Source organism: Seriola dumerili, unplaced genomic scaffold (assembly GCF_002260705.1).
Source record: "Seriola dumerili isolate Sdu_G_001 unplaced genomic scaffold, Sdu_1.0 BDQW01000091.1, whole genome shotgun sequence".
NCBI lineage: Eukaryota > Metazoa > Chordata > Actinopteri > Carangiformes > Carangidae > Seriola > Seriola dumerili.
The window spans coordinates 2,840,625-2,865,079 of NW_019174346.1; the positions used below are offsets into that span (position 1 = coordinate 2,840,625).

The 24,455-nt window shown below is 44.2% G+C and overlaps 1 protein-coding gene across 2 annotated transcripts in view; it reads right to left on the bottom strand.

Moving 5' to 3' along the window:
- Positions 1-1,852: 1,852 nt before the first annotated feature.
- Positions 1,853-24,455, bottom strand: part of ncor1 (nuclear receptor corepressor 1) — a 50,667-nt gene continuing 28,064 nt past the window's right edge. For both annotated transcript variants that reach the window (XM_022745769.1, XM_022745770.1), the window contains 29 exons: positions 23,333-23,398; positions 20,858-20,994; positions 20,663-20,756; positions 18,310-18,757; positions 18,083-18,206; positions 17,537-17,714; positions 13,895-14,061; positions 13,062-13,176; positions 11,350-11,435; positions 11,052-11,220; positions 10,834-10,959; positions 10,661-10,744; positions 10,315-10,565; positions 9,857-10,166; positions 9,314-9,541; positions 8,884-9,084; positions 8,295-8,444; positions 7,341-7,556; positions 7,110-7,245; positions 6,453-6,934; positions 6,105-6,221; positions 5,560-5,708; positions 5,232-5,449; positions 4,992-5,135; positions 4,398-4,543; positions 4,131-4,184; positions 3,831-4,034; positions 3,554-3,730; positions 1,853-3,449 (listed from right to left, as the gene is read on the bottom strand). In XM_022745769.1, the coding sequence (XP_022601490.1) occupies positions 3,232-3,449; positions 3,554-3,730; positions 3,831-4,034; positions 4,131-4,184; positions 4,398-4,543; positions 4,992-5,135; positions 5,232-5,449; positions 5,560-5,708; positions 6,105-6,221; positions 6,453-6,934; positions 7,110-7,245; positions 7,341-7,556; positions 8,295-8,444; positions 8,884-9,084; positions 9,314-9,541; positions 9,857-10,166; positions 10,315-10,565; positions 10,661-10,744; positions 10,834-10,959; positions 11,052-11,220; positions 11,350-11,435; positions 13,062-13,176; positions 13,895-14,061; positions 17,537-17,714; positions 18,083-18,206; positions 18,310-18,757; positions 20,663-20,756; positions 20,858-20,994; positions 23,333-23,398 (5,195 nt within the window). In that variant the 3' untranslated portion in view covers positions 1,853-3,231. The remainder of the gene's footprint in view (positions 3,450-3,553; positions 3,731-3,830; positions 4,035-4,130; positions 4,185-4,397; positions 4,544-4,991; positions 5,136-5,231; positions 5,450-5,559; positions 5,709-6,104; positions 6,222-6,452; positions 6,935-7,109; positions 7,246-7,340; positions 7,557-8,294; positions 8,445-8,883; positions 9,085-9,313; positions 9,542-9,856; positions 10,167-10,314; positions 10,566-10,660; positions 10,745-10,833; positions 10,960-11,051; positions 11,221-11,349; positions 11,436-13,061; positions 13,177-13,894; positions 14,062-17,536; positions 17,715-18,082; positions 18,207-18,309; positions 18,758-20,662; positions 20,757-20,857; positions 20,995-23,332; positions 23,399-24,455) is intronic.

Below are 24,455 nucleotides of genomic sequence, written 5' to 3' on the forward strand. Positions count from 1 at the left end.
AATATTATCACTTCCGGCTCGAAGTTTTGTTTTCCCTCCAAAATAAAAGGCCTACTAGAAATCAATTTTAAGTCTTGCAAAGTGATGAGGTAGAAAACAGTAGCCAAGGCAAATATTGCATAGGTTCAGACACTATGTTTGAGATGAAGCTAGTGACGGCATTGAGAATATAGCCTGCCTCTAACCAATAAATAGTCTTATTTGGTATGTGTATGTGGAAAAACAAACAGGCCACAGGTATAAACTTGTATATTAGTAGCAACAAGACAGGTTAATGCCAAACTATACTTGCTTTAAGTCAAATTATTTCAATTTACTAATGCTGCCCTATGAGGCACCAGTGGTTGAATTCTCAATTCATGTTTATTTATCTTAGCTTAAAAAAAAAAGACCATTGTTCACTGATAAAACAGCATAATGCAGCTGTCAGGAGACATGAGATCAGCAGCAACAGGCCTTTCACATGAGGGACATTCAGTCCAGGGGTAATTAATAACTAGCCAATGAGCTAGCATGCACAACAGGCCGTTTAAAAAACAGACATTTTGACGTTTTATGGCAGCAAAAACACAGGTGTTATTAATAACACCATTCTCCGTTTCAGGGTTCTGGTTCTGGGCACTATGGGTCACTGACATGACTTCCAGTGAAGCTGAGATGCAACAGAGACATAATTAATATTATTAATAACTTGAAATCCAAATATGTGGTATGAAACAACCCTATGTGAATTTTTACTGTTAAAAATTCTCCTAACAGAAGGAAAAACACACTTTTTCACTGCAGCAACCTACTTCAAACCATTATTGACCAATCTGCCATTTTCATTTACTGAGTACATATACAGTGGCAGGCCTGCTATAAAATAAAGCCATGATGTACCTCAACAACAAATTTTTCGTACCACTCGTGTTTGTCTTGGTTCTGGCAGTAGTAGAAATGGGGGATGCAGTGCAGCATCATATTAGTCGATAAAAAGATGAGACACCTATGAAGAACATACACATTATTCAGTGGTGGACAACTGATCCACTTTATTTGATTGGTCTGAACTCTTGTAATAGCCTACTAAGAGACATTGTGCGATACAAACATTGCATTTCAACATCATAGGATACACGGGTTTTCAAGTCTCAATTTCAAAAAGACAAAAAAGTCACCACTGTGTGTTTGATAGAGAGCTGAAAAGATGCTCTAATTCTTTTTCGGCTTCATGTCGGATTTCTTTAAGATTCAAGTTTGTAAACTTTTTTTGTCATTGCCTTTGTAAACACATAACATCCCATCTAAATAGGATGAATAACAAAGATGTTGAAAATGACAGAAAATAAAAATCTGAACATGTGCTATGACAAATGATTCAAAATCAAAGAAAGAAAGAAAATATCAAGTTTAGAGCAGAATGGATTAGTTGACTGAGCAAAGTGAAAGTGGAAAAAGCCAAAATATGGTGTTTTTTTTCACATATCTCAAAAAGACTTGCGAAGGAACGTTACTGCCATTTATGATGTTGACCGAGTATAATTTATATTCTAAGCTGTACGCCTGTTGATTGACACAATGAAAGCAGAGATTAAGTGGTCACAGTTTTGAATCACCATGACAGCAAACTCCTAAACATTTAACGGTACCATACACTTAAAACTGTAACTGTGATGCAAGTGTCACACTACAAACTCATGTACCAGCTACAAGAAAAGACAGGAAGTCAAAACATCCAGATTTCTGTGAGTGGTGGGAAAAAGTTAAAGCACATCTGAATATACTCCTGTGCTGGAGGTTGAATAAGTTACACAGCAGGTAGTATGCTTTTTGTTGTCAAAAGCTAGAAAGCAAAAAAGTGCAACAATGGTGCAGACCATTCTTTATGTTTGGTTAGTTTTGTCTTTTTGTGTAATGGAAAGACAATTTACAGAGTTCAGATTTTGTCAGGACAGTATCAAAAAAAAAGGGACTACAGAAACAAATACAAACATCAAACACCAACGTATATCTCTGAGAAAATTACTTAAAGCTGCCTTCTTTCTCAAGTCACGCGGCATGGCAAAACTGTCCAAAGAAAAAAACAAAAAAACAAACAAAAAAAAAAAAAAAGTTCCTGACATACTTTTTTTTTTTTTTTTTTTTAACCATGACAACATTGCAGAGCAGATCATTCTGGACAGGCTGGAAACTGCAGAGAGAGACAGCAACATGTGCCACACCATGGTCAGCTCTATTTAAAAAAACAAAACGAAACAAAACAAAACAAAAAAAACAAAAAAAAAAAAACACATTGGCTCACTTTCATTATTCAGACTGGGTCCAGGAGTAGTCATAAGGATATCATCTTTTCTGGCAAAATTAAGCTTATATCAGACTTTTCACCTTTCTGCTATGACACCAGTGTTCTCAACTTTTGAAGACATTTCTCTGTCTAGAACCGGGTGAGAAGTTACATCTACCATCTGATAATTACAATCCATACATCATCCCCACTGTGTGGCGAAGACAGGCATCAGATATCAAAGCTGTTTGAAATGTTAGTCTGTGTTTTGTTTCGTCCTCGAGTGTCCACGATGTTCAGGCTCTGGTGGTGCTTGATGGATGGCGCGCAGGGAAGCACAGTCTCTGTGCTCCACTCATGGTCAAGTACAAACCACAGGTCTGGTCTCTCTTAGCGTCGCTATGGTAAAAATATTAAAATGGGGGTCAGGTGACGTGGGGTGGAGATGGACTGGGAGAGACCAACTGTGATATTAAAGATTAAACCCCTACTCTTCCCATTTAAAGTGGATCAATTTAAAAGCGACATTAAAATAAGAAATAATCAAGGTAGGAAAAACACTGCAAAAAGTTACTCTATTTACATACAATGATTTTCTTAAAGACAAAGTATATCTTTACAGAAATCAAACAAAATTCAGAAATAATCTCTTATGTTGTTTCTTTTTACATATTCAGTTCTTCATCTTTACTATAGCTCATGTCATCCCCTCATCCCGACAGGCCGGGTGAGTGCTTCCGGACCAAAAGCAAGTCTTGTTCTGGAGAGCCCTGCCTGTCACAGGCTGCTGCTTGTACTCTTAGCCAACAGCCAGGGGGCGCCATAGCACCAAAATTAAAAATGACACCACCCCACCTACTTGTCACACTCTCAAGTGAGCAAGGTTAGTTCCGGGAGAGGGGGGTGGACAGACAGGCCTCAGTTCAGGCGTCTCTTGTGGTTATTGGAGCTGTAGCAAGCAAGGCTCAGTCATCGCTGTCAGACAGGGTCTCATATTGCTCTGACAGCAGAGACTGCCACACGCGCTGCTGGGCCACCGGGGCTCCAGCCGGAGGCGGTTGCGGCTGCTGCTGCTGCTGTTGCTGCTGCTGCTGGCTCTGTATGGAGGGGGAGGCTATGGAGGTTGGTGGCGTGCTGCTTAGTATGCGCATGGTCAGCGGGTTGTAAGGGAACTGCATGGATCCTGAGGAAAGAAGAAGTGGAGAAAATTTAAAAATCAAGATTAACCGCACTCACAGTAGGTGACTGGTTTTCACAGACTCTGACAGCAGAGGCTGGACAGCTCACCTGTGGATGAGGGTCGGTCATCCCAACTCCACTGTGGCTGGGCTTGGGCTTGTCTGTGATAATCTCCCTCAGAGTGGACGGAGGACACTGAAGAGGGACGTTCCCCACCAGCGTAGGCCTGACCCAGGTTAGGTGACTTGGATTTCCGGCTGTTGGCTTTGCTCTGCTTCTGCTTCCCTGCAGATTCAAATGGGCAGAATGTGTGAATCAGCAACATGTTAAACACGGGACTTCTTCTGAACAAGCTGAACGTGCTGGGAATGTGATTTGTTCATACCCATACTGGGTGATGGGTTGGCCTCCTGGCGGGCATCACCGCCTGCGCCAGGTGTGTTGTTGATGGCACACTGAGCCCCTATTCCTCCCTGGTGCTCATCCTGTCTCTCCTCCAAGTTGCCCATCAGAGCCTTGCGGATGATGTCCTCCAGGCCCAGGTTACTGGCTGGATCACTAAAGGAGTGATTCCTGGGGTTGATGCTGCCTACAAACCAAAAAATAACAACAAAAAAACAGTGACGAAGGATACATCAACTAGAGCGAAGCGTTAAGTGTCTGAGCGACTGTCACTGCTACTTACTGGAGCTGGTAACAGCAGGCAAGTTAAAGATCTCCGTGCCTGGTTGTGCATTTCCTGCAAGACAATTATTGGCCGTTGAAAAACACAAAAAAAATGTAACAGTAAGGCAAATTGTGCCAGCGTCACATGCTTAATGAGCTTGAAAATTTAGTAGGACTTGACTTCTTAAAACACTAAAGTCTTGCACACACAAATATTAACAGTTTGTTAATCATCTGATGCAGGCATGTTAGTTAGAAGGAAGAGGATAAGAGAAGACCCACTTACCAACGTCAGAATCACCGACACCAGAGTTGGAGTTCAACTTACGAAAGATCTCCTGCTTCTTGGATTTCACCATTGGCGAGGTGTTCTCAAGCTTGGTGAAGAAGGAAGGCAGGTAGCTGACACTCCCTGGAGACCTTGAGTCATTCCTTGAACCAGACAAACGGTAAAGAGTCAAACAGCAAAAGGGGTAACTGGGGCAACAAACCCTCAGTAGAACTAGGGACTTTAAACTGGGATGTCAAACAGCTGCTGACAGCAGGGAGCATTCTGCCGGCTGGTAAACTGATTTACAGTCATGCATCAAATGTCAGGGTGCTGATGGAAAACTAACTTTAGCAATGTGTCGATCAAGTGAGGAGATACTGGTAATTTGATATTCACAACATATATGACAAGCTGCACAGAGAAAATTCCTCGTTTACATTTTACAGTAATCCAACAACTATTGTAATTAACCTTTAAAAGAGTATCAGTTACTTTAAATATATAAATATCAAATCTGATTCTGAGTGTCAAGCTGTATGAAGAGATGTACTGGCTTGCTAAGTTGACAGCTACAAACTATCACACATCTGAACTGTGCAGAACCGGTACCTGATCTCAGAGTTTTCCGCCTCTCGCCTCTGGGGTGGAGGCCCGGCAGCCTCCTGTTTGTCCATGCCTTGATAGCTCTGCGGTGGAGAGATGGGTTCATAGTTCTCCATCGGCCTGCCTCCTCGCTCTGGAGACTTACCAGGCCTGGGCAGGAAGGACAGAGACTAACGTTAGACACACGATGTGTAATAAATCAGACTCACTCTCAGTATATCAGGATTAACTGTCTGGTCCACGCACCTGGCTCTGGGCTTGTCAGGGGCGTTCTCTGGTGAAACTCTACTGGAGGGTCTCTGGTGGTGTAGAGCCTGGACCTGGTTCTCAGGACTGTAGCGGCTGGGCACCTTGGCTCGACCTGACGAGGACACGGAGGGCACCACGCTCTGGAATGTGGCAGAAGCTGAGGAGGAGACGGGTGGAGGGTCCTGATTCCGGGCAAAGTCCTGGGTTATGATATGCTGCGTGACAGGAACCAGAAAACCAGGTGAGTTAGGCATGATGGGCTGAGGTACCTTGGAAATTTGATATGTGCTTCATTACTTTTTTCATATTCTCCAGCACATCTTACCGAAATGTGGTCTGCCAAGGTCATGACCCGGTGAGTCTTGGGGACCTGAGAGTAGCTGTCTGCCTGGGAGGACGGGGGCTGCTGGGAACTGGGCTGGGATGGCTCCCCCGATGGTCGGTAACGACTCATGTCGTACGCCCGCATGCCAGCTGGGGAAGGTTGACCAGGGTCAGTGTTTTTGTTTTGGAGCGGCAGTCAGGTTGAGGTAAGGGGTGATGAGATGGGGAGGAGCTAACATGCTGTTTGCCAACAGTAACTGATCTACATCTGCGTGCGGCTGACAGGAATAACTTCAAGTGGAGTCTGGTGACTAGACTGGTGCCGAGGAACGGCGTCCGACGGTCTCAAATGAAAAGGTCAGTCGGGGCATGTTTACTCCACTAGCAGCTAAATTTAGCCTCCACAGCCAAACCGTTGTTCAAGCGTTGTTAAATGTCATCTTTGACATGAACTACAACATTTTTGAAACACTCTTTAAATGAACTGAAATATTCAGCATTCTACTTCCAAGAATTTACTTCCTCACTCCAGGTGTGTGTTCATACCTGCTGCCTGTTGCTGTCCGTCTTCTGGTTTGTCCTGTTGCAGTTGGACCGGGGAACTAGCAGGACTGATCACCTCAATGGCTCCTCCGCCGGTATTGTCATATCGACTAGATGACACTGCAGCACAAGTATGAACAAAGAGTTATTTCTGTTGCGCAAAGGACACAATATTAAAGGTTCAATCATGTTATAAAAATATGTACTTTGGTAAAAGATTACATTTAAGATTTAACTCATTTGTGTTCTAGTCCACTCAGGTAACTGACGATGACAGTGTCATAGTGCACTTGTGTGCAGTTTTAATAAGGTTCAGCTATCTCCTAAGCCATGTGTATACAACACACTTACAGCTGCTAGAGGAGTCAGAGCTCTGAGAGCCTCGCTCTCGTGAGTCTTTGTCAGAGGCTATCTGCCGTGTGATGATGACATCAATGAAGCTAGCGGCTGTGATAGTCGTCTTTCCACGAGTCCGAAGCTCCTCTTCGATGCGGGACTTTGAGGTTTGAGGTCCCTTATCCTTAACCCCGACGCCAGGGCCCTCAGAGTAAGCTGGATGGGGCTTACCTCCTGGCAGAGACATAGCACCATATGGTGACTGCATGGATCGTCTTTCTGCCTCCTGTTGCTGCTGTTCGGAGAGGCTGGCTGCTCGCCGAGCTGCAGCTGATGAAGACATGTCATCATCCCGTTCATGTTTGCTCTCCTTCACCTTGGCCACATCCATCTGTGGGGCTGAGGCTGCAGCGTCCACCAGCGCAGCCAGAGCATCAGCGGCAGTACCGTAGCGAGAGCTACTTTGTACCGCTGGTGTCGCTGCCGCTGAATGGGGCCTGATGAGGAAATAAGGAAATGAAGGGGTCAAACATATCCGAGTCCACCGTCCAGACTTTTAACGTAAACTAGGGATGTGTCGACAAACTCCTATGCATATTTTTAGAGACACACACACACACAGAGTGTAAGTGAGCTGATGTAAACACAGCGTAAGAGCAGGTTTAAACTTACATTAGAGAGGTGATGACACTCTTTCCCTGGAAAATACTCGGCCGCTGCTGAACCACTACTTCCTGCGTCCTGAGCGAAGGAGAAGGTGAGTGCAGATAACCTCGACTCCCTGGCCGGCCTGGCTGCTCTGGTCCACCTGATACACACACATCAAATTGTATTAAAAGAATATAAACATACTGAGCTGGAGTTTAGATTTTTTTTGTTTTACAAAGCAGCTAAACAACTCACCTCCGCGGATGTATTCATTGGCTCGCTCCCGGTCCCGCTCTCGTTCTCGTTCTCGCATTTCCCGCTCCCGCTCCCTCTCTCGTTCCCGTTCCCTCTCCCGCTGCTCCCTCTCCCTCTCCTTCTCCCTCTCTTTCTCCTGGTGCTCGCGGTCACGCTCCCTCTCCCGTTCCCTCTCTGCACTGGCGGCAGCGGCAGCAGCAAGATGGGCAGGGTGACCTGAGGAGAACAATGACAAACACCAGACACGGGGTTTATACACACCAGTCATGTGGTCTCAGCCGGATGGATCAGAGCTTTGCTGATAAGTTCTGAATCTATCACAGCACCGTCACGGTAATATTCTGTCCCAGGAATATTGCCATAATTAAAATTTGAGACGAAAACCTTTAGTGCAACGGACTACACAGGGTTCTACTGTGCTGTTTGTTATGATCGTGTTATTCTTAACTGGGATGAAACATGAAAACAGTTTTGCAATTCAAAAGTGGAACAAAAAACAACTGCAGATCCTTTATGCCTCCAAATTTTTTAAGGCTTATTTAGTGAATTTGAGTCTAAAAGAGTGTCGGAGTGTAAGATCTGAGAACTACGAGATATTACAGAGTTCCAGCTGTAAACATAAAAAAAAAAGTTCAACTTCAATTCATTGCACGTTTCAATCTTACATTTCTTTGCCCATAAAAATGATGTGGAGCACAACTTTTCTTCTTTCTGTTGAAGTAATAAAACCCTCTGCTGCCACCACACAACAGTCAGCTTGGTGAGAAATCCTTCCCAGTGTGACTGCGGTAAGATTCAGCTTTGATCTGTGCCTGGACAGGCGGAACTGACCTTTGACACCTCAGGCCAGTGCAGGGCTGCACTCTTACAGAGGTGTGAGGGAACATTGGAGATCGTGGCAAGGTAGATAAGGGAACACGGGGGTGTAGGGATAGGGAGGGGTGGGGTCCTCACCTGGCGATATGGAGGTTGGGTTGAAAGCCCTAGGAGGGAAAGGGGGCTGAGCTCCAGGGAGGTAGGCGATGCGTTCCAAAGTGGGAGTACCTGTTCCCCCAGGGTGAGGCAACAGGATAGTTGGAGGCATCTGGGCTAGATCAATAATCCCTTTTACAGACAGAAGCAAAGGGCCAGCGGTGAACAACAAGAACCGATCCATCAATTTCTGAATGTACGAACACCGTATACACTTAGCTGTAACCCGCCACCTTCCTCTGTTAGTGCTCCCAAATACAGATTGATCATTGATTAATTGACAGGGCTGCAAAGAGAGTGGAATAGTGGTCAACTTGTAAGAGGCAACCACTCAGCAAAGGGAGATTTGGATGACCGTACCCACTTGGTAAATCAGCCGAATCGGTTGCAGCCCCAATGTAAAGAGCAGTAAATCAGCTAAATTTGTCTAGGTCATTTGCTTCTGGGCGTCTGGAAAAGGTAGCCACTACTTCACAAACACACAATCGGCATACTACAGCCCCTCCCGCTCAAGGCCTCTCCCCTGCCTGATGCGGCAGGTGAGAGAGGGTCAGCTGGTGGAGGCCCGTACCTCGTGTTCCAGCTGCGTAAGGGATAGCGACGGGCTGTTCCCGTGGTGACAATCCCCGGGCCATGTCGGGCCGAGGAATGACTTGCATCTGCTGGGAAGTGATATAATCGTTGAGGATGGTCTGCCGCGTGTTCTCCATGGTGTACAGCTGGTAGGTGTTGTGGTAGTTTGTGGGGGACGGCTGCCTGGAGAACATGAACGCTGTCGTAGAGGACAGGAGAGAAACAAAACAAAACATATGAACAGAAGGCTCACAGATACTGATCGCAACTGCTGACGTCAATGGCTGAAAAAGATCCTGGACATGTAATGCCTATGAATTAGAGGGCCTGAGCTGCTTTCGTCAATTTGCTCAGAATCAAGGCTATTATTATTCTGTTTGGAGTTGTGGTGGAGAGGGTGGAAAGTGGAGAGGGTTTAAACACGGTACCAGGATCCAGCACTCTGTGGAAGGCCAGGGTGGGGTCGAGATGTGGAGGCAGGTGGGGTCGGTACACTTCCCCGGGAACAACGGGCCTGTGGTGGGGGTCGAAGGGGCTGTGAGAGGCTACAGGGTCACCACCTGACACTGGGGACTTGGCTGGGACACTGTCCCTCTGTGTCGGGGTCATGGCACTCTTTCTTTCATGTGCAGCAGATTTCGCAGAGCTCATACCACCTTAGTAGGAGAGAGGAACCAACACGGCTCTTTTAATTAATTTAACAAACAACGAAACATCTCATGAGAGTACATCTGTGACCAGTAACCTAAATCAGGAATAAAGTTTCACCCAATGACCTCAGTAGTGGGTACACATTACATATTACTCCTAATACACTTACTCCGTCCAATAAGATGACCTGTCTTAGCAAGATAACTGTCTAATGTAATTTTGTCTAACACTATAATTGCTGTAGTTATAGTGTTAGATAAGCAACGAGGCTGAGAAGGCCGAAGTCCACCGTTTGTAAATAAAATGACTATGGGATATACCCTCTGGAGCACGTCCCAGCATAGGTGATCCTCTGGATACGGGATTGGTGCTGTAGTTGACAGGGGTCCTGCGAGCATTGGCGTCCTCATACATGCCCGGGCTAAGCTGGGATTTGCTGGCCTCCTGGTGTGTGGAGCGCAGGACAGAGGTGGTGGAGTTGACCACGGACGTGTGGCGCACTGCCTTGCTCTCCTCGTATTTGGCTCGTTCCATGGCCTCCAGCTGCGGCATGCTGTGAGGAAGCTTAGAGGGACTGGTGATCAGGGACTTGACATTGTGCTTGATAGTCGGCTGGTTGAGAGGGTGAATCTGGACGATGGAGGGAACAACAGGTCAGTTATTAATTCTTCATCATCATTGTTTACATCCACTTTGTAAATTTGTTGATGCTGCACATTGTAATGTATTGTATTGTATGCATATCCTGACCAGCCCATCAACACTCAAACTGTCTCACCTGAGATATGGCGCCCTCCATAACCCTCCGGTCTGACATGTCGGGGGTCTTGCAGATGTCCTGGCCGGACTGATCCTGCCGGGGGATTTCGTGAATGGAGCGTCCCATCTCTTTGATGGTATTCACTCCCTCATAGGGCTTTCCTTTGCCAATACCACCTTCGAAGGACCGGATCGGTGGACTCTCTCGCTTTATCTGTTTCCCATATTTCATGGCGTCTTCGTAAGTCTCTGCAGCGGTTCTCGGTGTTCCTGGAAATGTTGGAAAAGTATGTCAGCTTCTCTCTTTATTTGATGCCACTAGCAACAGTGAGCGACTTATGGACATGTTTTTTACAATTAGCTACCTTGCATGATGGATCCGGTCATCAATGGCCTTTCCTTAGAATCTCCATGGATACCCTCTCTAGGCAAGGCTCTGCTAATTAACCCTGAGAAACAAATGACCACCGTCATGCTACGGATACACAACCAACAAACCGGCACATATACTGTACACTCAGTGACACACAAGCAGTACCTTCGAAGGGAGCTCCCTCCCGGCCGGGGTGTCCCCTGCCCATGGACCCCTCCATCATGTCGTAAGTGCGTTTCATGTCATGGCCTGTTCTGGGGCTGCGGGTGTTTTCCCTCGGGTTCTTGATAGCTTTGGGACATAAAAAGTCACGATCGAGTTTGTGTGCTTGGTGAAGAAATACACAAACAGTTATTTGATATATCAATAATCAAAGCACTTACCATCAAAGGAGAGGATGTGACCACTCTTGCCTTCATAGATGACATGACCTTTAGTCAGCTGATCTCCTCTAGCCTTGTCTGGGATGCTCAGGTCCTCTGTGGCCAGCTTTGTGATTGTGCCCTTCAGGAGGTCAGCAGCGATGCTGGACTGGGGCAGGGCTGGAGTGCCCTGTTTTACAAAAGAGTAAAGAGATAATGCAACATTAAGAACAAAAACACACACTTCTCAATAAATCACCAAGGCTTCTATCATATAATTACCAAACAAGCGAAAAAGAATCCTTCATCCAGTCATTACCTGAGTGATTGATCCTCTGAAAGCCATACCCTCGCCCACCTTCGCCGGGTTGCCTCTGCCATCCTGTATCGACGAAACTGCAGCTCCTGGAGAGTTGAAAGACGAGGAATAGAAAGCTAAGCTCTGTGTGGTTGGTGTCATCTAGTGGAGTTGAACCAAAAGCTCGATTTTCACAATAAACAGTAAATAGACTGCACCTATATAAGCGCTTTTCACCCTCAGAGGACAGTCTACCTCTCATTCACCCATTCACACACACACTCATGTCGGAGCTGCCATGTAAAGTGCTGGCCTTCCCACCAGAAGCAACTTCAGGTTCAGTGTCTTGCTCAAGGACACTTCCTGCCCAGACTCCTTCTCTGTCCATTAATAATACCGGTTTAAGTGTCACAACTTAACTTATAAAACATACGAGCAGAAAAAGAAGTGCTGAAAGTACAAGTTTATTTCCGTTTGTCATGTTTTCAGCCTGAGTGAAAGTTGTGCAGAATGATCTTCCTAACAAAACATATCGTATCCCTTGTACTTTTTTGAAGCAATGGCTTTCATAGAAATGAATTTTGTGCAAAAACATAACAGAGTATATTAAGTGACAGAAAAGGAGTTCTGGAAAACAGTTTACTATTACAGTTCCTGATTTATAGGATCACTGCAGTACAGGTCAGCAGTTTCTTCTGGGGCGGTATGTTGTGGCAGGAACAGTTCTGATCAGAGACCACAGACAGATATCATGTAGGAAGTTCAGGTCAACAAAGAGGAAATGTGTTAAACATACTGATGTGAAGTAGTTCCTCACATTGTGTCAGTTCAACAGAGTTGGGCCGCAAAGGTCCTAAAGATGTTTTTATCATCAACCTTTCTCAGGTCGACATGTCCTTAAATGTCCTGAACAATCTCGTTTGACGGGGAAACATTATGCAGTAAAGCTCATTCAACGATTAGTGGCAATGCAAATGAGCAGCTTTGTTTTCACCAGTGTGGACAATACCTACCCACACAGGCTTATGGTGAAATATCAATAGTGAGCTTGTCAGTATTTGAGACTAAACATAACTTGTTTATCAAGGTTCTGGCAATTTATTGCTTAATCTGTAATGAGCTTCCTTTATAATAAATACAATAAAACAACATGTTTACTTCTTGACAGAGCATTTCATAGATTCTGTTGTGACTGAAGATAAATGCAAAGTGGCGAGACGCAACGCAGGTGTGGGCGTGAAGGATTGGGAATAGATGCTGTTTCATTACTGCACTGGTCACAGTTTCCAGACCGCAGCAGTTCAAGTTCAATGACACTGAAGACAACACTTCAGAAACAGTGGATGCAACTGGAGTAGACAACGTTTATGTGATCTCAGATTAAAAGGATAATCTAACGACCATGTTCTGTCTTACTTTACGGATGGATGAATTTTCACATCTTTGCTTTTTGCCACTTTATGTGACGACTAAAAATTAAGCAGCAAATTTTAAGTGCACTATTACAAAAGCATCAATTTTTATATGTTGAAACATTTACTTGCAAAAAATCTATTATACAATAAAATCTCGCTTTAGCAGAATGTTTTGACGTAGCGAGATAAAGCTTTACGGACCTCAGGGGCGTCATTACTCTTGTTTTATGTCATGTCTGGTTTTATTGAATGGTGTTCTGCCTGTCTGACCTGCACAGTGACCAAACAGCACAGTAATGTGACCGTCTGCTGTCTTACCAGGTTTGCTGGGATCCTGCTGCCGAGGCAGACCCAGAGAGATGGAGCCCACGGTGCTCTTAGTCCCCTCTGGCCCATAGACAGCGTGGGGCGGGAGGTATGTGCCAGGAGTTCCCTGGGAGAGCAGGGACAAAGAACAAAATTCAAGGTCCAGTGGCTGTTTATGAAACAAGGAAGTGGTGTGAGGTGACTCTGATGATCTTTCATGTGTAACAGTCTTTCATTAATAAACTGTCAATGAACAAATCATTAACTCTGAAGTTTTCTGATTAATACACCTCCCTGTTCCATTTCTATAGGGCTGAACTTCCAAGAAAGCCTAGCTCATATAATGACAGTCGAGAAGCTGTACACAATTGTACGTTCTCACCGTTCCTTGATTCCCTGCAAATGTACATTTGTTTCATGAATTAAAGTTCATCCTGACAAGTCCAAAGTAGATAAAAATATTGACTATAGCTCAGGATTACTTGAAATTTGTTATGAAAAAATAGGTCTACAGAACAGAGTTTGTTCCTCTGAAGGTTCAGGGTTGAGGTGTGGGTTACACTCTGCTTCACTGTTTCAGCTACTAACCCCAGTAGTTTAATGACAACCCCTTGAGTCGATTGTTTGGATGAGAATAACTTACAAGGAGAGGCTTTTTATTAGGATGGAATATAATAATTTGACACATACTGTACATTGCATAAATAAAATCAAGTGTTTACTGTGTCACAGTGTCTGCTTTGGAAAACATTTCATCATCAAACGCAGATGCATTCACTTGATGATTAAGTAACATTGGTTAGTCTCTACTTTGCGTTGATACCATCGTCCCCCTGGTGTCTCACCTGGGAGATGGAGCCTCCTTGGATGAAGGAGGGCTTGTCCGTGGGCTTGGTGGTTGGAATGAGTGGAGGAGGAGAGGGAATGTTGGGAGGTCGACTGGGTCTGCTGAACGTCACCCGGACTCCATCTGGCATACTCCCGACCAGCTGGTTGGAGGCAGGGTGGAGGACTGGTGGGAATATAAAAAAAGGACATAAAAAAGTCAGACACAACTGATTACCAGCCAACATTTGGGCATTAAACACCTACATAAACAACAAAACCGTAAAATAGCTATCAGCTCATACAGTAAACTTCTGACTGCCAGACAGCACAGCTCCAACCCACCCAACATGTGCATGCCATTAAGCTTCATTTCCCATCAAAGACTGCATGATCAAATATTCTGCCTCATTCTGACAGACTGCAGTGAGTGGTGAAGTAAGCAGTGAAGACCTCAGTTAATAGTCTGTGCCTCAGCCTGAGGTAACCTTGGCCCATGCCTGCTGTCTGCTTTACTGTCTCCTGGGAAAGCTGAGTAGACGAAATGGATCTTAATACACGAACACACACAAACAGACTGGGAGTAACCTCCCTGCAGGGAGTGCGCCTCATGCTCTGCACTCTACAAAATCAAAAATGCAAATGTTTGCATTAGAGTTCCACCAGCAGGCACGGACGTCATCGCCGTCGCACAGGGACCGATAAGAAAACAAGCCACTCTTATGACGAATTTATAAATCCCTGTTGCAGGGAGACTGTGTCAAACATTAACATTCATGCTACAGTTCACCATCACGGACAACAACCTAATTTGTCAGGACATGAGAAATATGTTTTTCCCCAAATGACAAGAGAAACTCTTGCAGTCCAGCTTCAGTAAAAGTCCAAATGCCATTTCCACATCAACGACAGCAGCAGACATTTTCACAGGGAATGTTTTCCTTGCACATTAATTTGGTGAAGTGCAGCACTTTGCCTGCTGCCTTCTTTAAGCAGAAGAAAACTTTTACTGCTGTCCTTGAATCATCGCTCAGTAAATATAGTAAATGAATGCAATGCAATACAGAGAAACTAATGATTGCCCGCAAGATCAACATCAAACGTCTTTATGGTTTTGATCCTACTCCTGCCCGGGACACATTACTTTACTCTGGTATCACTCTAAAACATCTGAAAGTTGTCCAATTTATGGAGCTTTCAATCAGTGTCACAACAGCAATAAAATAGGTTTTATTATGGAAACTAATCATTAATACAAAATACAATTCAAAATTCATTGTTCATTGTAACAATTTACAGAAGATATCTGAACTTCCCCTGCAACAACGTCAAACACGTATAAATAAAAATGGATTTGTTTTGAAGATAAATGTCTCGTTGCAGCTCAGTGTGTAACAGAGTGAGTATCGTAACAGACAGATACAGGTATTTCTTGTCATGTGCTCTCCTTTGTGAGCTGTAGTGAGCTGTAACACTACAGATGCAGAAAATGTCTTCATTTTATTACTTGTTTATCTTTGTCAATATCAATATAGTGTCTTTGTCACGGCTCCACGTACATGCTTGCTGTTCTGTGTTAACTGAGTATTCTCATTTTATTATCACACAGCTGTGAAATCTTTATTAAATGTTGCCTTTTGCTTTATATTTATTCTGTTATTGTGATCTAAGTAGCTGGTTTTTGTTATACATGTCTAGATTATAATGCGTGATTTATTGAGCCAATATTAAAAAGTGTCTTTTTTCTTGTTTTCTTAGTGACTGAAATGTGAATGACACTGGATTTTAAAAGTGAGGTAACGTTTCAAATAAGGTAACATTATGTTATCCTAAGCCAATAATAAAACTGGTGCTGATGGCAACTATTGACTGGTGATTCACAAACCACCTCAGCTTCTTGAATGTAGCACAAGGGGCAAGATTAAGGGTCAAAGAAGTGTGCTAAAACTATCTGATTCATGCACTGACGTACTCACTGCAGTTATAAAATCGCTAACCTACTCTAGTATGTGAACCAGACAGAGCTGGCTCATGCTTGTTTGACCTCTTCTGTACTGGTACACATGCACAAGCACACTTGTGTTAAAGCAGACGTACATTTAACACATGCAGAGATCCAGGTTCTGCATGGCCTGAAAACTATATATATATATATATATGTTCATAATGCTACTTATTAAGTGTTAAATATCAACACACCAAAAAAAGAGCTAACAAACACACAAACATACAAACATACAAAAAGCTTGGCTCCACCCGAGCGCCTAAACATCTTTACCTTTAAATAAGAGGACTACACAGAAAATGACAGAATAAAAGTACTAGAAAATGAGAGAAACTCATGCAGAGGTTTCAAAATGTGTATCTTACGTCAGCTAAACACTGAGTAAATACATCCTGTACATGTACATATACTTCTGGACAAGAGAACATTCAACCTGACTTATCTAATGCACAAGTGCTGGGAAACACTGCCAAACCCCGACTTACAACAGGATTCAAATCTCCACAAACAATTGTATATAAAGATATAAAAACATACTATTACAGCAGCCTGTAGGAGAGTAAATAAAATAAAGATATCAAAACATGTCAGACTGAAATATAATAGTGGCGAGAACTATATAATAATCTGCTGCCAACAGTCAACAAAAGCCTCCACTGTCAAACACAAAAGACTCAAATGAGAGTCAGGCGAGGCTAATTTATACCAGCAAAGGAAGGGAGGAGGCAAGAAGGGAGGGGAGGGGGAGGAGGAGGTGAAGATGTGTGCTTTTACCTGGTGGCACACTGTAGCGGGAGGCACTGGGGGCGTTGGGGTCAGGCTGGGGTGAGGCCTTGCTCAGCTCCCTGGGAGAGAGTCTGTAGGGAGAGCCTGGCCGACCAGAGAGGGCCTCCTGGTCCAGAGCCAGCTTCATGTCATAAGGCATGTAGGGTAAGAGCTTACCTGCAGTACACAGGCATAAGGACAAAGGGAAGACAGCCACTATTAAAACAAGAACTCAATGCCAGTGAGCATTGAGCTGACCTAGAATGGACGGGCCTCTACAGCTAACACCGCCAGCTGGACACACACCCGCTGAAACCTATGTAATAAATATCTTGGTGCCAAAGCTCAGCAGCTTACTGACAGCTGCTCTACTCTTCACAGCACTCTGGCTAAAAGGTGCTAAAAGCTTTACAAAAAAAAAAAAAAAAAAAAAAAAAAAAATCAAGCCGTAATGCAGTCTGCCTAGTGACGTTACCGCTCTCCCTTCTGAAGCTAAGTGGCTGAAGTCTGTCTGTCTGAACGCACAGAAGCAGCAAATGTCCTAAGATGACATGCTCGAGTCGCTCAACTTCAAAAAAGCACCACAGTCCCCTTCTTCCAAAGGCAATTCAGGAGGCGCACCGTTAAGACACACTTCGGCTTTGAGTTTGCATCAAATGTAAAACAGGGTCAGCTAACTTTTTCGTCTCGGCTCAGGTCACACTACGACAGTCCAGATCACCTTCAAACGCTTCCTTTTTTTTTTGAAACTGCACAAAAATGAATGGGGCCTAAAAAATGCATTAGCTATAAATAGTCCACCGCTAGCAGCAACAGGGAACGAGGCTGAAGGAGCGATGAGCAGGGAGGAGGACAGATGAGGACAGAATGAGGATAGCTTTTGTTCACTTACCATCTCTGTCCAGCACGGTGGGGCTGCGGGTGTTGAAAGGGGGTCTGCGGTCCAGATCTCCCTGATCCTGCCTCTGCTTCTCCTCTTGGTGTGCAGACTCATGCACCGCTTTGATCTGGTGCTGCAACATGGCGAAACCGCTGATGGGCACACCACCAGGGCCAAAGGGACCAGGCACCTAGATAAGTTACGGAGGAAAAAAAAAAAAAAAAAAAAGCCCAGATGAATTGAAATGCCAGATATGAACCAGGTGAGATACATACCAATTTGTCTGAGTAGTGAAACACTGACCAAATTAATTCTCTGTATATGTTGTGATGAACTTTAGCTTTTAAAGGATAAAAAACACATCTGATGAACATAAAAGTAAGACTATGTCCACCTTACACTTAAACAAAGAGCTTTGTAAATTTGTAAAAAGATTAAAAGGCTGACAGAACCACGCTGCTCATAATGTCTCGCGTGTGTAATAATGTGTGGGTATGTTTTCAACCTGCTGCTGCCTCCGTACCAGCTTATATGGATGAACGTGAAACTGTGACTAACCATGGGTGGGATGGCAGCTGCCCTCTGTTGGAGCTGCTGGATGTTGAGCTGGGTTTGCTTGGGTGAGGACACCAGCACGGTGCCTGGCGGGGTGAGCAGTGAAGGCTTTTCCATGGAGAATATTCTGCAGCGGCAACAAGGCAAAACGTATCAGTAACTGTAAATATGTTCACACAACATGAGAGCATTGAAGACGGTGTTTATGAAAAAAAAAAAAAAAAACACACCTCTGTCTTTCAGGCTCCGCTTCCACGTCCTCGTCAGCACTGCAGGTGGCGCTGGAGTCATTATCAGAATGGAGATCCCTGTGCATTTCGCCATGATCTCCCTTCTCTCCTTTCTCCTTGATCTCAGGCTCCATCTTAACCTGAACCTCTCCGGTCTTCATGTCCACATCCTGAGGTTCAGTTTTGGGATGTACCGCGCCTGTATAGGCAGACACCCGGGCCTTTTCCTCCTGAGATCCGGTCTCGCTCTCTGGGCTCTTCTCCTCCTTGACACAGAGTTCCCCGTATGCGGGCTCTGGGGTCTTGCCATTGCTGGCTTGACCTTTGTCCTGGTCAGAGCACTGAGCATCCCCTGCAGCGCTGTCCGCCCTCTTGGAGTCACCTGACTTTGAGGAGTCAGCCTGAGAGGGGGAGGGGGCACTCTCTGTATCAGAGCTGTTGTCGCCACCTGAAGAAGCATGACAAGATGAATTAGTACATGTCAAAGAATACATCAAACCCCATTGCAACTCACAAGGTTTTTAAGCCAACTGAGTTGTCATTCAAAAATAAATAACGACACAAACAAGATAATGACAAACATGAAAATAAATGTAGAACTGTCACAACATTAATCTACATACTGCTGTGATTTCTCATGCAGGGAAGCCTTACTTAGAAGATCAACTGTATCGTGAATGTGGAAGTGAAATAATCAATGAAAAGCCCAAGACACCACTGAAACTGAAAACATGGCATCACATAGGTAATAATCCAGAACATATGCATATCATTACGTAAACATCAGATGCTGATGGTAGAGTCTACAGCAGCAAACTGTGCGACCTACTAACACCTGCTTATCTGATCCAGCGATGACACAGACCTTAAACTGATTATGAAAGTTGTCTTCACTTCACTTCACACCTCACATATTTCTTTACTTCCCATCTGGACTCACTTTTTGCTTCAGCACACATGTAATTACCATTTCCTGCTGCAAACTATGAACAACTTTTATTCAATGATCTTTTCTACACCATGTATGTTTTGTGCTAAGACCAAAGATACATTTAAAAAAGGTACAAATAAACAGCTTTTCAAGATACAAACTAATCATCTCTTTCTATAACACTTGATTTAAGATATCTTAAATGCCAACTTGTAGATATACAGTGTGTCAAACAAAGACACTGAACAACAAGTGATACAAAAAGCTCAAATACCATACATCCTTAAGATAAAAACTGCCTGCCTCTGTTGGTTTGCATATTGTCTACCACTGCAGCTGTTGCCATGATGATCCCGGTACTATGTCTATGCAAATACAATTTGCAGATGCATTAAATGTATCAAACCTAAATCAGAGAAGCGGCATTACTAAACATCCACACAACAATCATCACAATGTTTGTAAGTACACTTTAATAGAGTTATACTAATGCCTCTGTATGGCTTTATGTATAACTGTATAACTGTATAACGTGAGATCTGCAGATCACCAAGGCCTCTGCAGAGCAGTTTGGGTTTCCGTGAGACAAGGAGAAAGTCAAATAAACATGACAGAAAACCTTGTGACCTCCTCTCGCTGCCGCTGCTATCTTGTGAGCTGGAGGTTCGCTGAGTGCGACCAACAAAAGGCACAAATTAAAATCACTTCAGTGTTCAAAAGAGAAAATGCTGATTTTACAAACCGGTGATTCTCTTTGTAAAACTATATTTCTACACATAGCATGGTGTATTTTTCATAGGGGGCTGCCCTCACCATATCATGCCAGCATAGATAAGGGCTTCTGGAGAGGAGGAAGGCGGGTAGACAGCCAGGCTTTCTGGATCAAACAAGAGAACCAGCACTTTGTCTTCAAAGAGCAGGCCTTCTTGAGTCTTCAAAGCCAAGAACTGTTATGCAACAGGCGCCCATGTAGTCAGAATTAGTTCATATCTTTTATCTCTTCCTCTCCTCCCTTTGCTTTTTTTTTTTTTCATTTGATCCTTTTTCCCCTCTCTCATTAAAACTACAGTCGGTGGAGAGCAGGCACATTGCTATCAACTCAAATGAAATCCTTAAATGACAATTCAGAGGGCATTTTGGATCAAGCTTTCCTGCTTTGCATTGTAGCACTACATTCTTTCTCTCCTTATTCTCTTGACTTAGTACCTGGTAATATCAGGCACAAAGCCCCACGACTCACAGCAAGGACAAAAACTGGATAGAAAAACCTATCAGCCTGCTGTGTGTCCTTCATGCAGGTTGCCCTAGGACGCGTACGTCAGATAAACAGGAAGAAAAGTCAAAAACAAAACAAAATGTGTGTGTGTGTGTGCGTGTGTGTTTAACAATGAGCTCATGCTCTCTATCATCCATCTCTCTAACCTTCACTGTCATCTGCGTTGTCCTCATCATCATCAGGTGATGCTGTGGCTAGACCTTCGCCTTGAGACCTATCAGCACGAGCCCGACGCGTATCCTGGGAAACACAAACAAAGTCGCATCTTGCATTCATACATTATAGTTACAGCAGTTCAATGACAGGCCGTGACAGAAAGCAGAGGATAACAAATTGCTTACCTGCTTATGCTGCTGGAGCAGGTTGTCCAGGTTGTGACGTCTCTTGTAATTGAAATAGAAGTTCTTGCACTGCGCCTCGCTTTTGGTGCCCACCATTTTGGCAATGGCTGTCCAGTTACGCCCGTGCTCAACAAGCCCTGGACGAAGAAAGACAATTCAGCATTAAAGATTTGCTAGTAAGATGGTAAAATTGAAAACACTTGTCGTTCACAATAATAAAAGCTAATGCTAAACTAAGACTAATTAATGCCTTCTGCACTCTATTCAACTGAGTGACATGGACAAACCCTGACATTAAATAATTCTTACATTTCCCATTACTGCTTAATGCTGTATCAGATGCAAGAATATGATCCCAATAAATTCTTAATAGTCTCTCTTCACGATCCAAAGCTGCCGTTAGTATTCCTATTGATGTTTGCACTACAACCCTGGGGTCCCTGTTGCTATGGCTCGTTGTTGGTCTTTCCCGTCCTGATTAACACTGAGCTCAGCCACCATTAGCTTCCATGGTTCTCACTAAACTCTGAAACTTCTCTGCCAAGCTGCAGTGAACCGGAAGACTGCCATTTACCTATGACACGAGGAAGTCTCTTCTAAAGCCTGTAACCCCTCTATGGTAACTTCATCTAGCAGCCATAGAAATATACACAAGTATATATAACAATCCCAACAAGCAGGACCTTCCAAAGACCCTGAACACGGTTTCACAGCATAACTGAGCACGACACATTCAACAAGAGATATTCGTGCTAGTTGTGGCACCCAGATCTTCTCTTGGATGTCTTGAGACTAATTTACACTTGGTTGTTCGACTGTCTTCATCATTGTCACGTGACAAATGACAGTAGGTAGAATGACAAAGAATGACTCAAGTGAAATTACCAACTCTGACCAACAGGCTGTTTTTCTCGTTCATGGATCAGCATAAAACTACAGACGTAACATATCAGCATTATAGAATTACCATGGGAGGAATCTACTCACTATATTGTGCCAATGTCCTTGACTAAAGTCTTTGACAGCGCTAAGGAGATGTTAACATCTTTACTCTAAATTCTTGGTTTAGCAGACACATGGATTTGCAAATATGTTATAATTATTGTAAATGTTATAACAAATAACTCTCTCTGTAATAAAAGATGATGCAACAGCTCTACAATAAAAAGCCATCTTTAAAAAGCTTGTAATGTTAAATGTTTGTTGTCACAGAGGCACAGATTCATTTTTATGGTAGTTTTAACTATTTGTTGTATTATACGTTTTACACTGTTGGCTGCTCTAATTATTTTGTCCAGATAATGTAGTTGCAGCAAACCAGTGAAATAACAATGACCAGCAAGTTTAAAAAAAAACAAAAACAGGATTAGGCTGAAATATGTGAGCCTCATATGACAGGATCCTGTCTGATGAGGTATGTTTGAAAAACTGCTTGTTCATAAAGTCCAATTAGACTGCAGGTGTGAAATTATACCAACAATAATCTGATCTTTTCTATTTCCCTTCATAGAGCTGAGTTCTTTTTCCTCCTCGGGGAAAAGCTTCTGGTTCGACTTCCAGGCCTCGGGTGTGTTAGCCTTGTATTTCCTCAGAGGCTCGCGTAGATCAACAGGTTGCAACTATGAGTTAGAGAGCAACTGCTTTCAATGTGCATGCATGATCAGCCATGTGTGGCAGCACAGCATAAAAGTGATTTCTGAACCTGCTCTGTCATATGACTAGAGTAGGTCGAGCAGGTCTCTCTTACGTACACTAATCCAGAAACACTACAGGTCTGAATGCCTGAGGAGATCACAGCAGCAACGTATTTTTGTAAAGGGGAAAGCAAATCTCCAAAACCCACACAACTGAGTCTCAATTAATCCACATTAAATCCCCAGTCTATGGTTCTTGGCACTCAGGGGACCCTACATAAGAGCCTATAGCAACAAAGCCAGCAAAAAGGGGGGAGAGGGGGCACGCTTGAATGGCATATGACCTGACTAATGACTGACGAGATCAGGCACAGTATGCAGCATTTTAAAGAATTTACGAGACCAAAGTGATTTTAAATCTTTTCAGAGGATCTGACAAAGTGTTTGAATGTGAATAATAGATAGTGATCTTAAAGGAAGCAACAAAAAAAAAGAGAGGAAAAAAAAAAAAATCACGCTATGTTGCTTAATGGATGGCCTTAATAGATCACTTCTGAGAAACCAGCAGAGCGGTGGAGCTAAAAGAAAAAGGGATCCCTGAAAGCCTTCATGAGTCTCTCACAGCTTCCAGTAAAGCAGCAGCACAAGTTTGTATTCGTGCGAACACACGTGCACATTCTTTTTTTTTGTGCACGTAAGAAACAGGCAGGGCGAGGCAACATCAGATAATCAGAAGAGGAAAAGACAGGGGAGGGGGGAAAGACGAGAAAAGATCACAGCGACACAGAAACAGGGGAAGGATGGAGAGATAAAGCGAGAGAGAAATGAATCGAAACTCTACCTTTTTTGGCGACCTCCATCTCCTCCTCGGTCCAGCGAGAAGTTTCTCCGGTTTCACCAGCACCAGCTAAATCACAAAGAAAAGAAAAACAGCTCCATGAGCACTGACAGAGAGAAAGAGAGACAGAGAGCAACAGAGAGGGAGGGAGGGGGACAGACACAGAGAGAGAGTGACAGTCCTCTCTTCAGCCGTCTTCTTCTCATGGCAACTAATCTAATAATCTGTTTACATTCAGGGGCTGCCGAGACCTGCTCCCTCACTTACACTCTTGCTCTAGCTCACTCTCCTCACTCTCTCTCTCTCTCTCCTCCCATCTATGTGTCTCTCCCCCTTACCCACAGTACAAGCCCTCCTCCTCTCTAATCCACAAGGGGGAGGGCCTTGGTCAGCTGATCCAGCACCAGACAGTGGAGGAGTTGAGAGCCGTGCCTCCCTCTTTGGGAAAAGGCCTTGGATGGAGACAAATAACCCTCCCACCCCTTCTACTGTGACACTGCGCATCTCATACACACTCCTCCTTCTTGCCTTGGCTTGACTACACAGTTGCACCCCCCCCACCCAATACAAAATTCACAGAAGTGCACGGTTAGCGTGGAGGGGGTCGAGTGAACTCTAGCACACTCTCCTCCATGGCACCCACTGAGACTGTGTAAACATTTGGACTAATATAGCAGCAGATGTACCCTTGACATTAACAGGCGGCTTGCCCCCCCCCCATCCCCCGCCCACCCCCCTACCTCTAGGATGAGGAGATCAATTCTCACTGTTTAGACGGCTCCTACCAAAGGTCCCCCAGCCACACAGTCTGTTACACTTAGTTAAACAAATGTGTACTGGACTGGGCTTCCGTCTTCAGAGGCAAACCTCACATGTTCTCCCCGTGACGGGTTAGACCCCTCTAGGGTGGCCATTAATCACCGCAATATGGAAACAGACTGGGTAACCGTCTATATTGTAGCATCTCACCTAATGACACACACACAAACACACCATCCCCCACTGCGTCAGGATCAAACCCCCACCCCCCACCTCCCACTGAATCAGCAGCTTCCTAAACTTGCTCGGCACCATTTCAACTGGACCAGACTGACAGATAGCTACCCTTTAGCACCTAGCACACTTT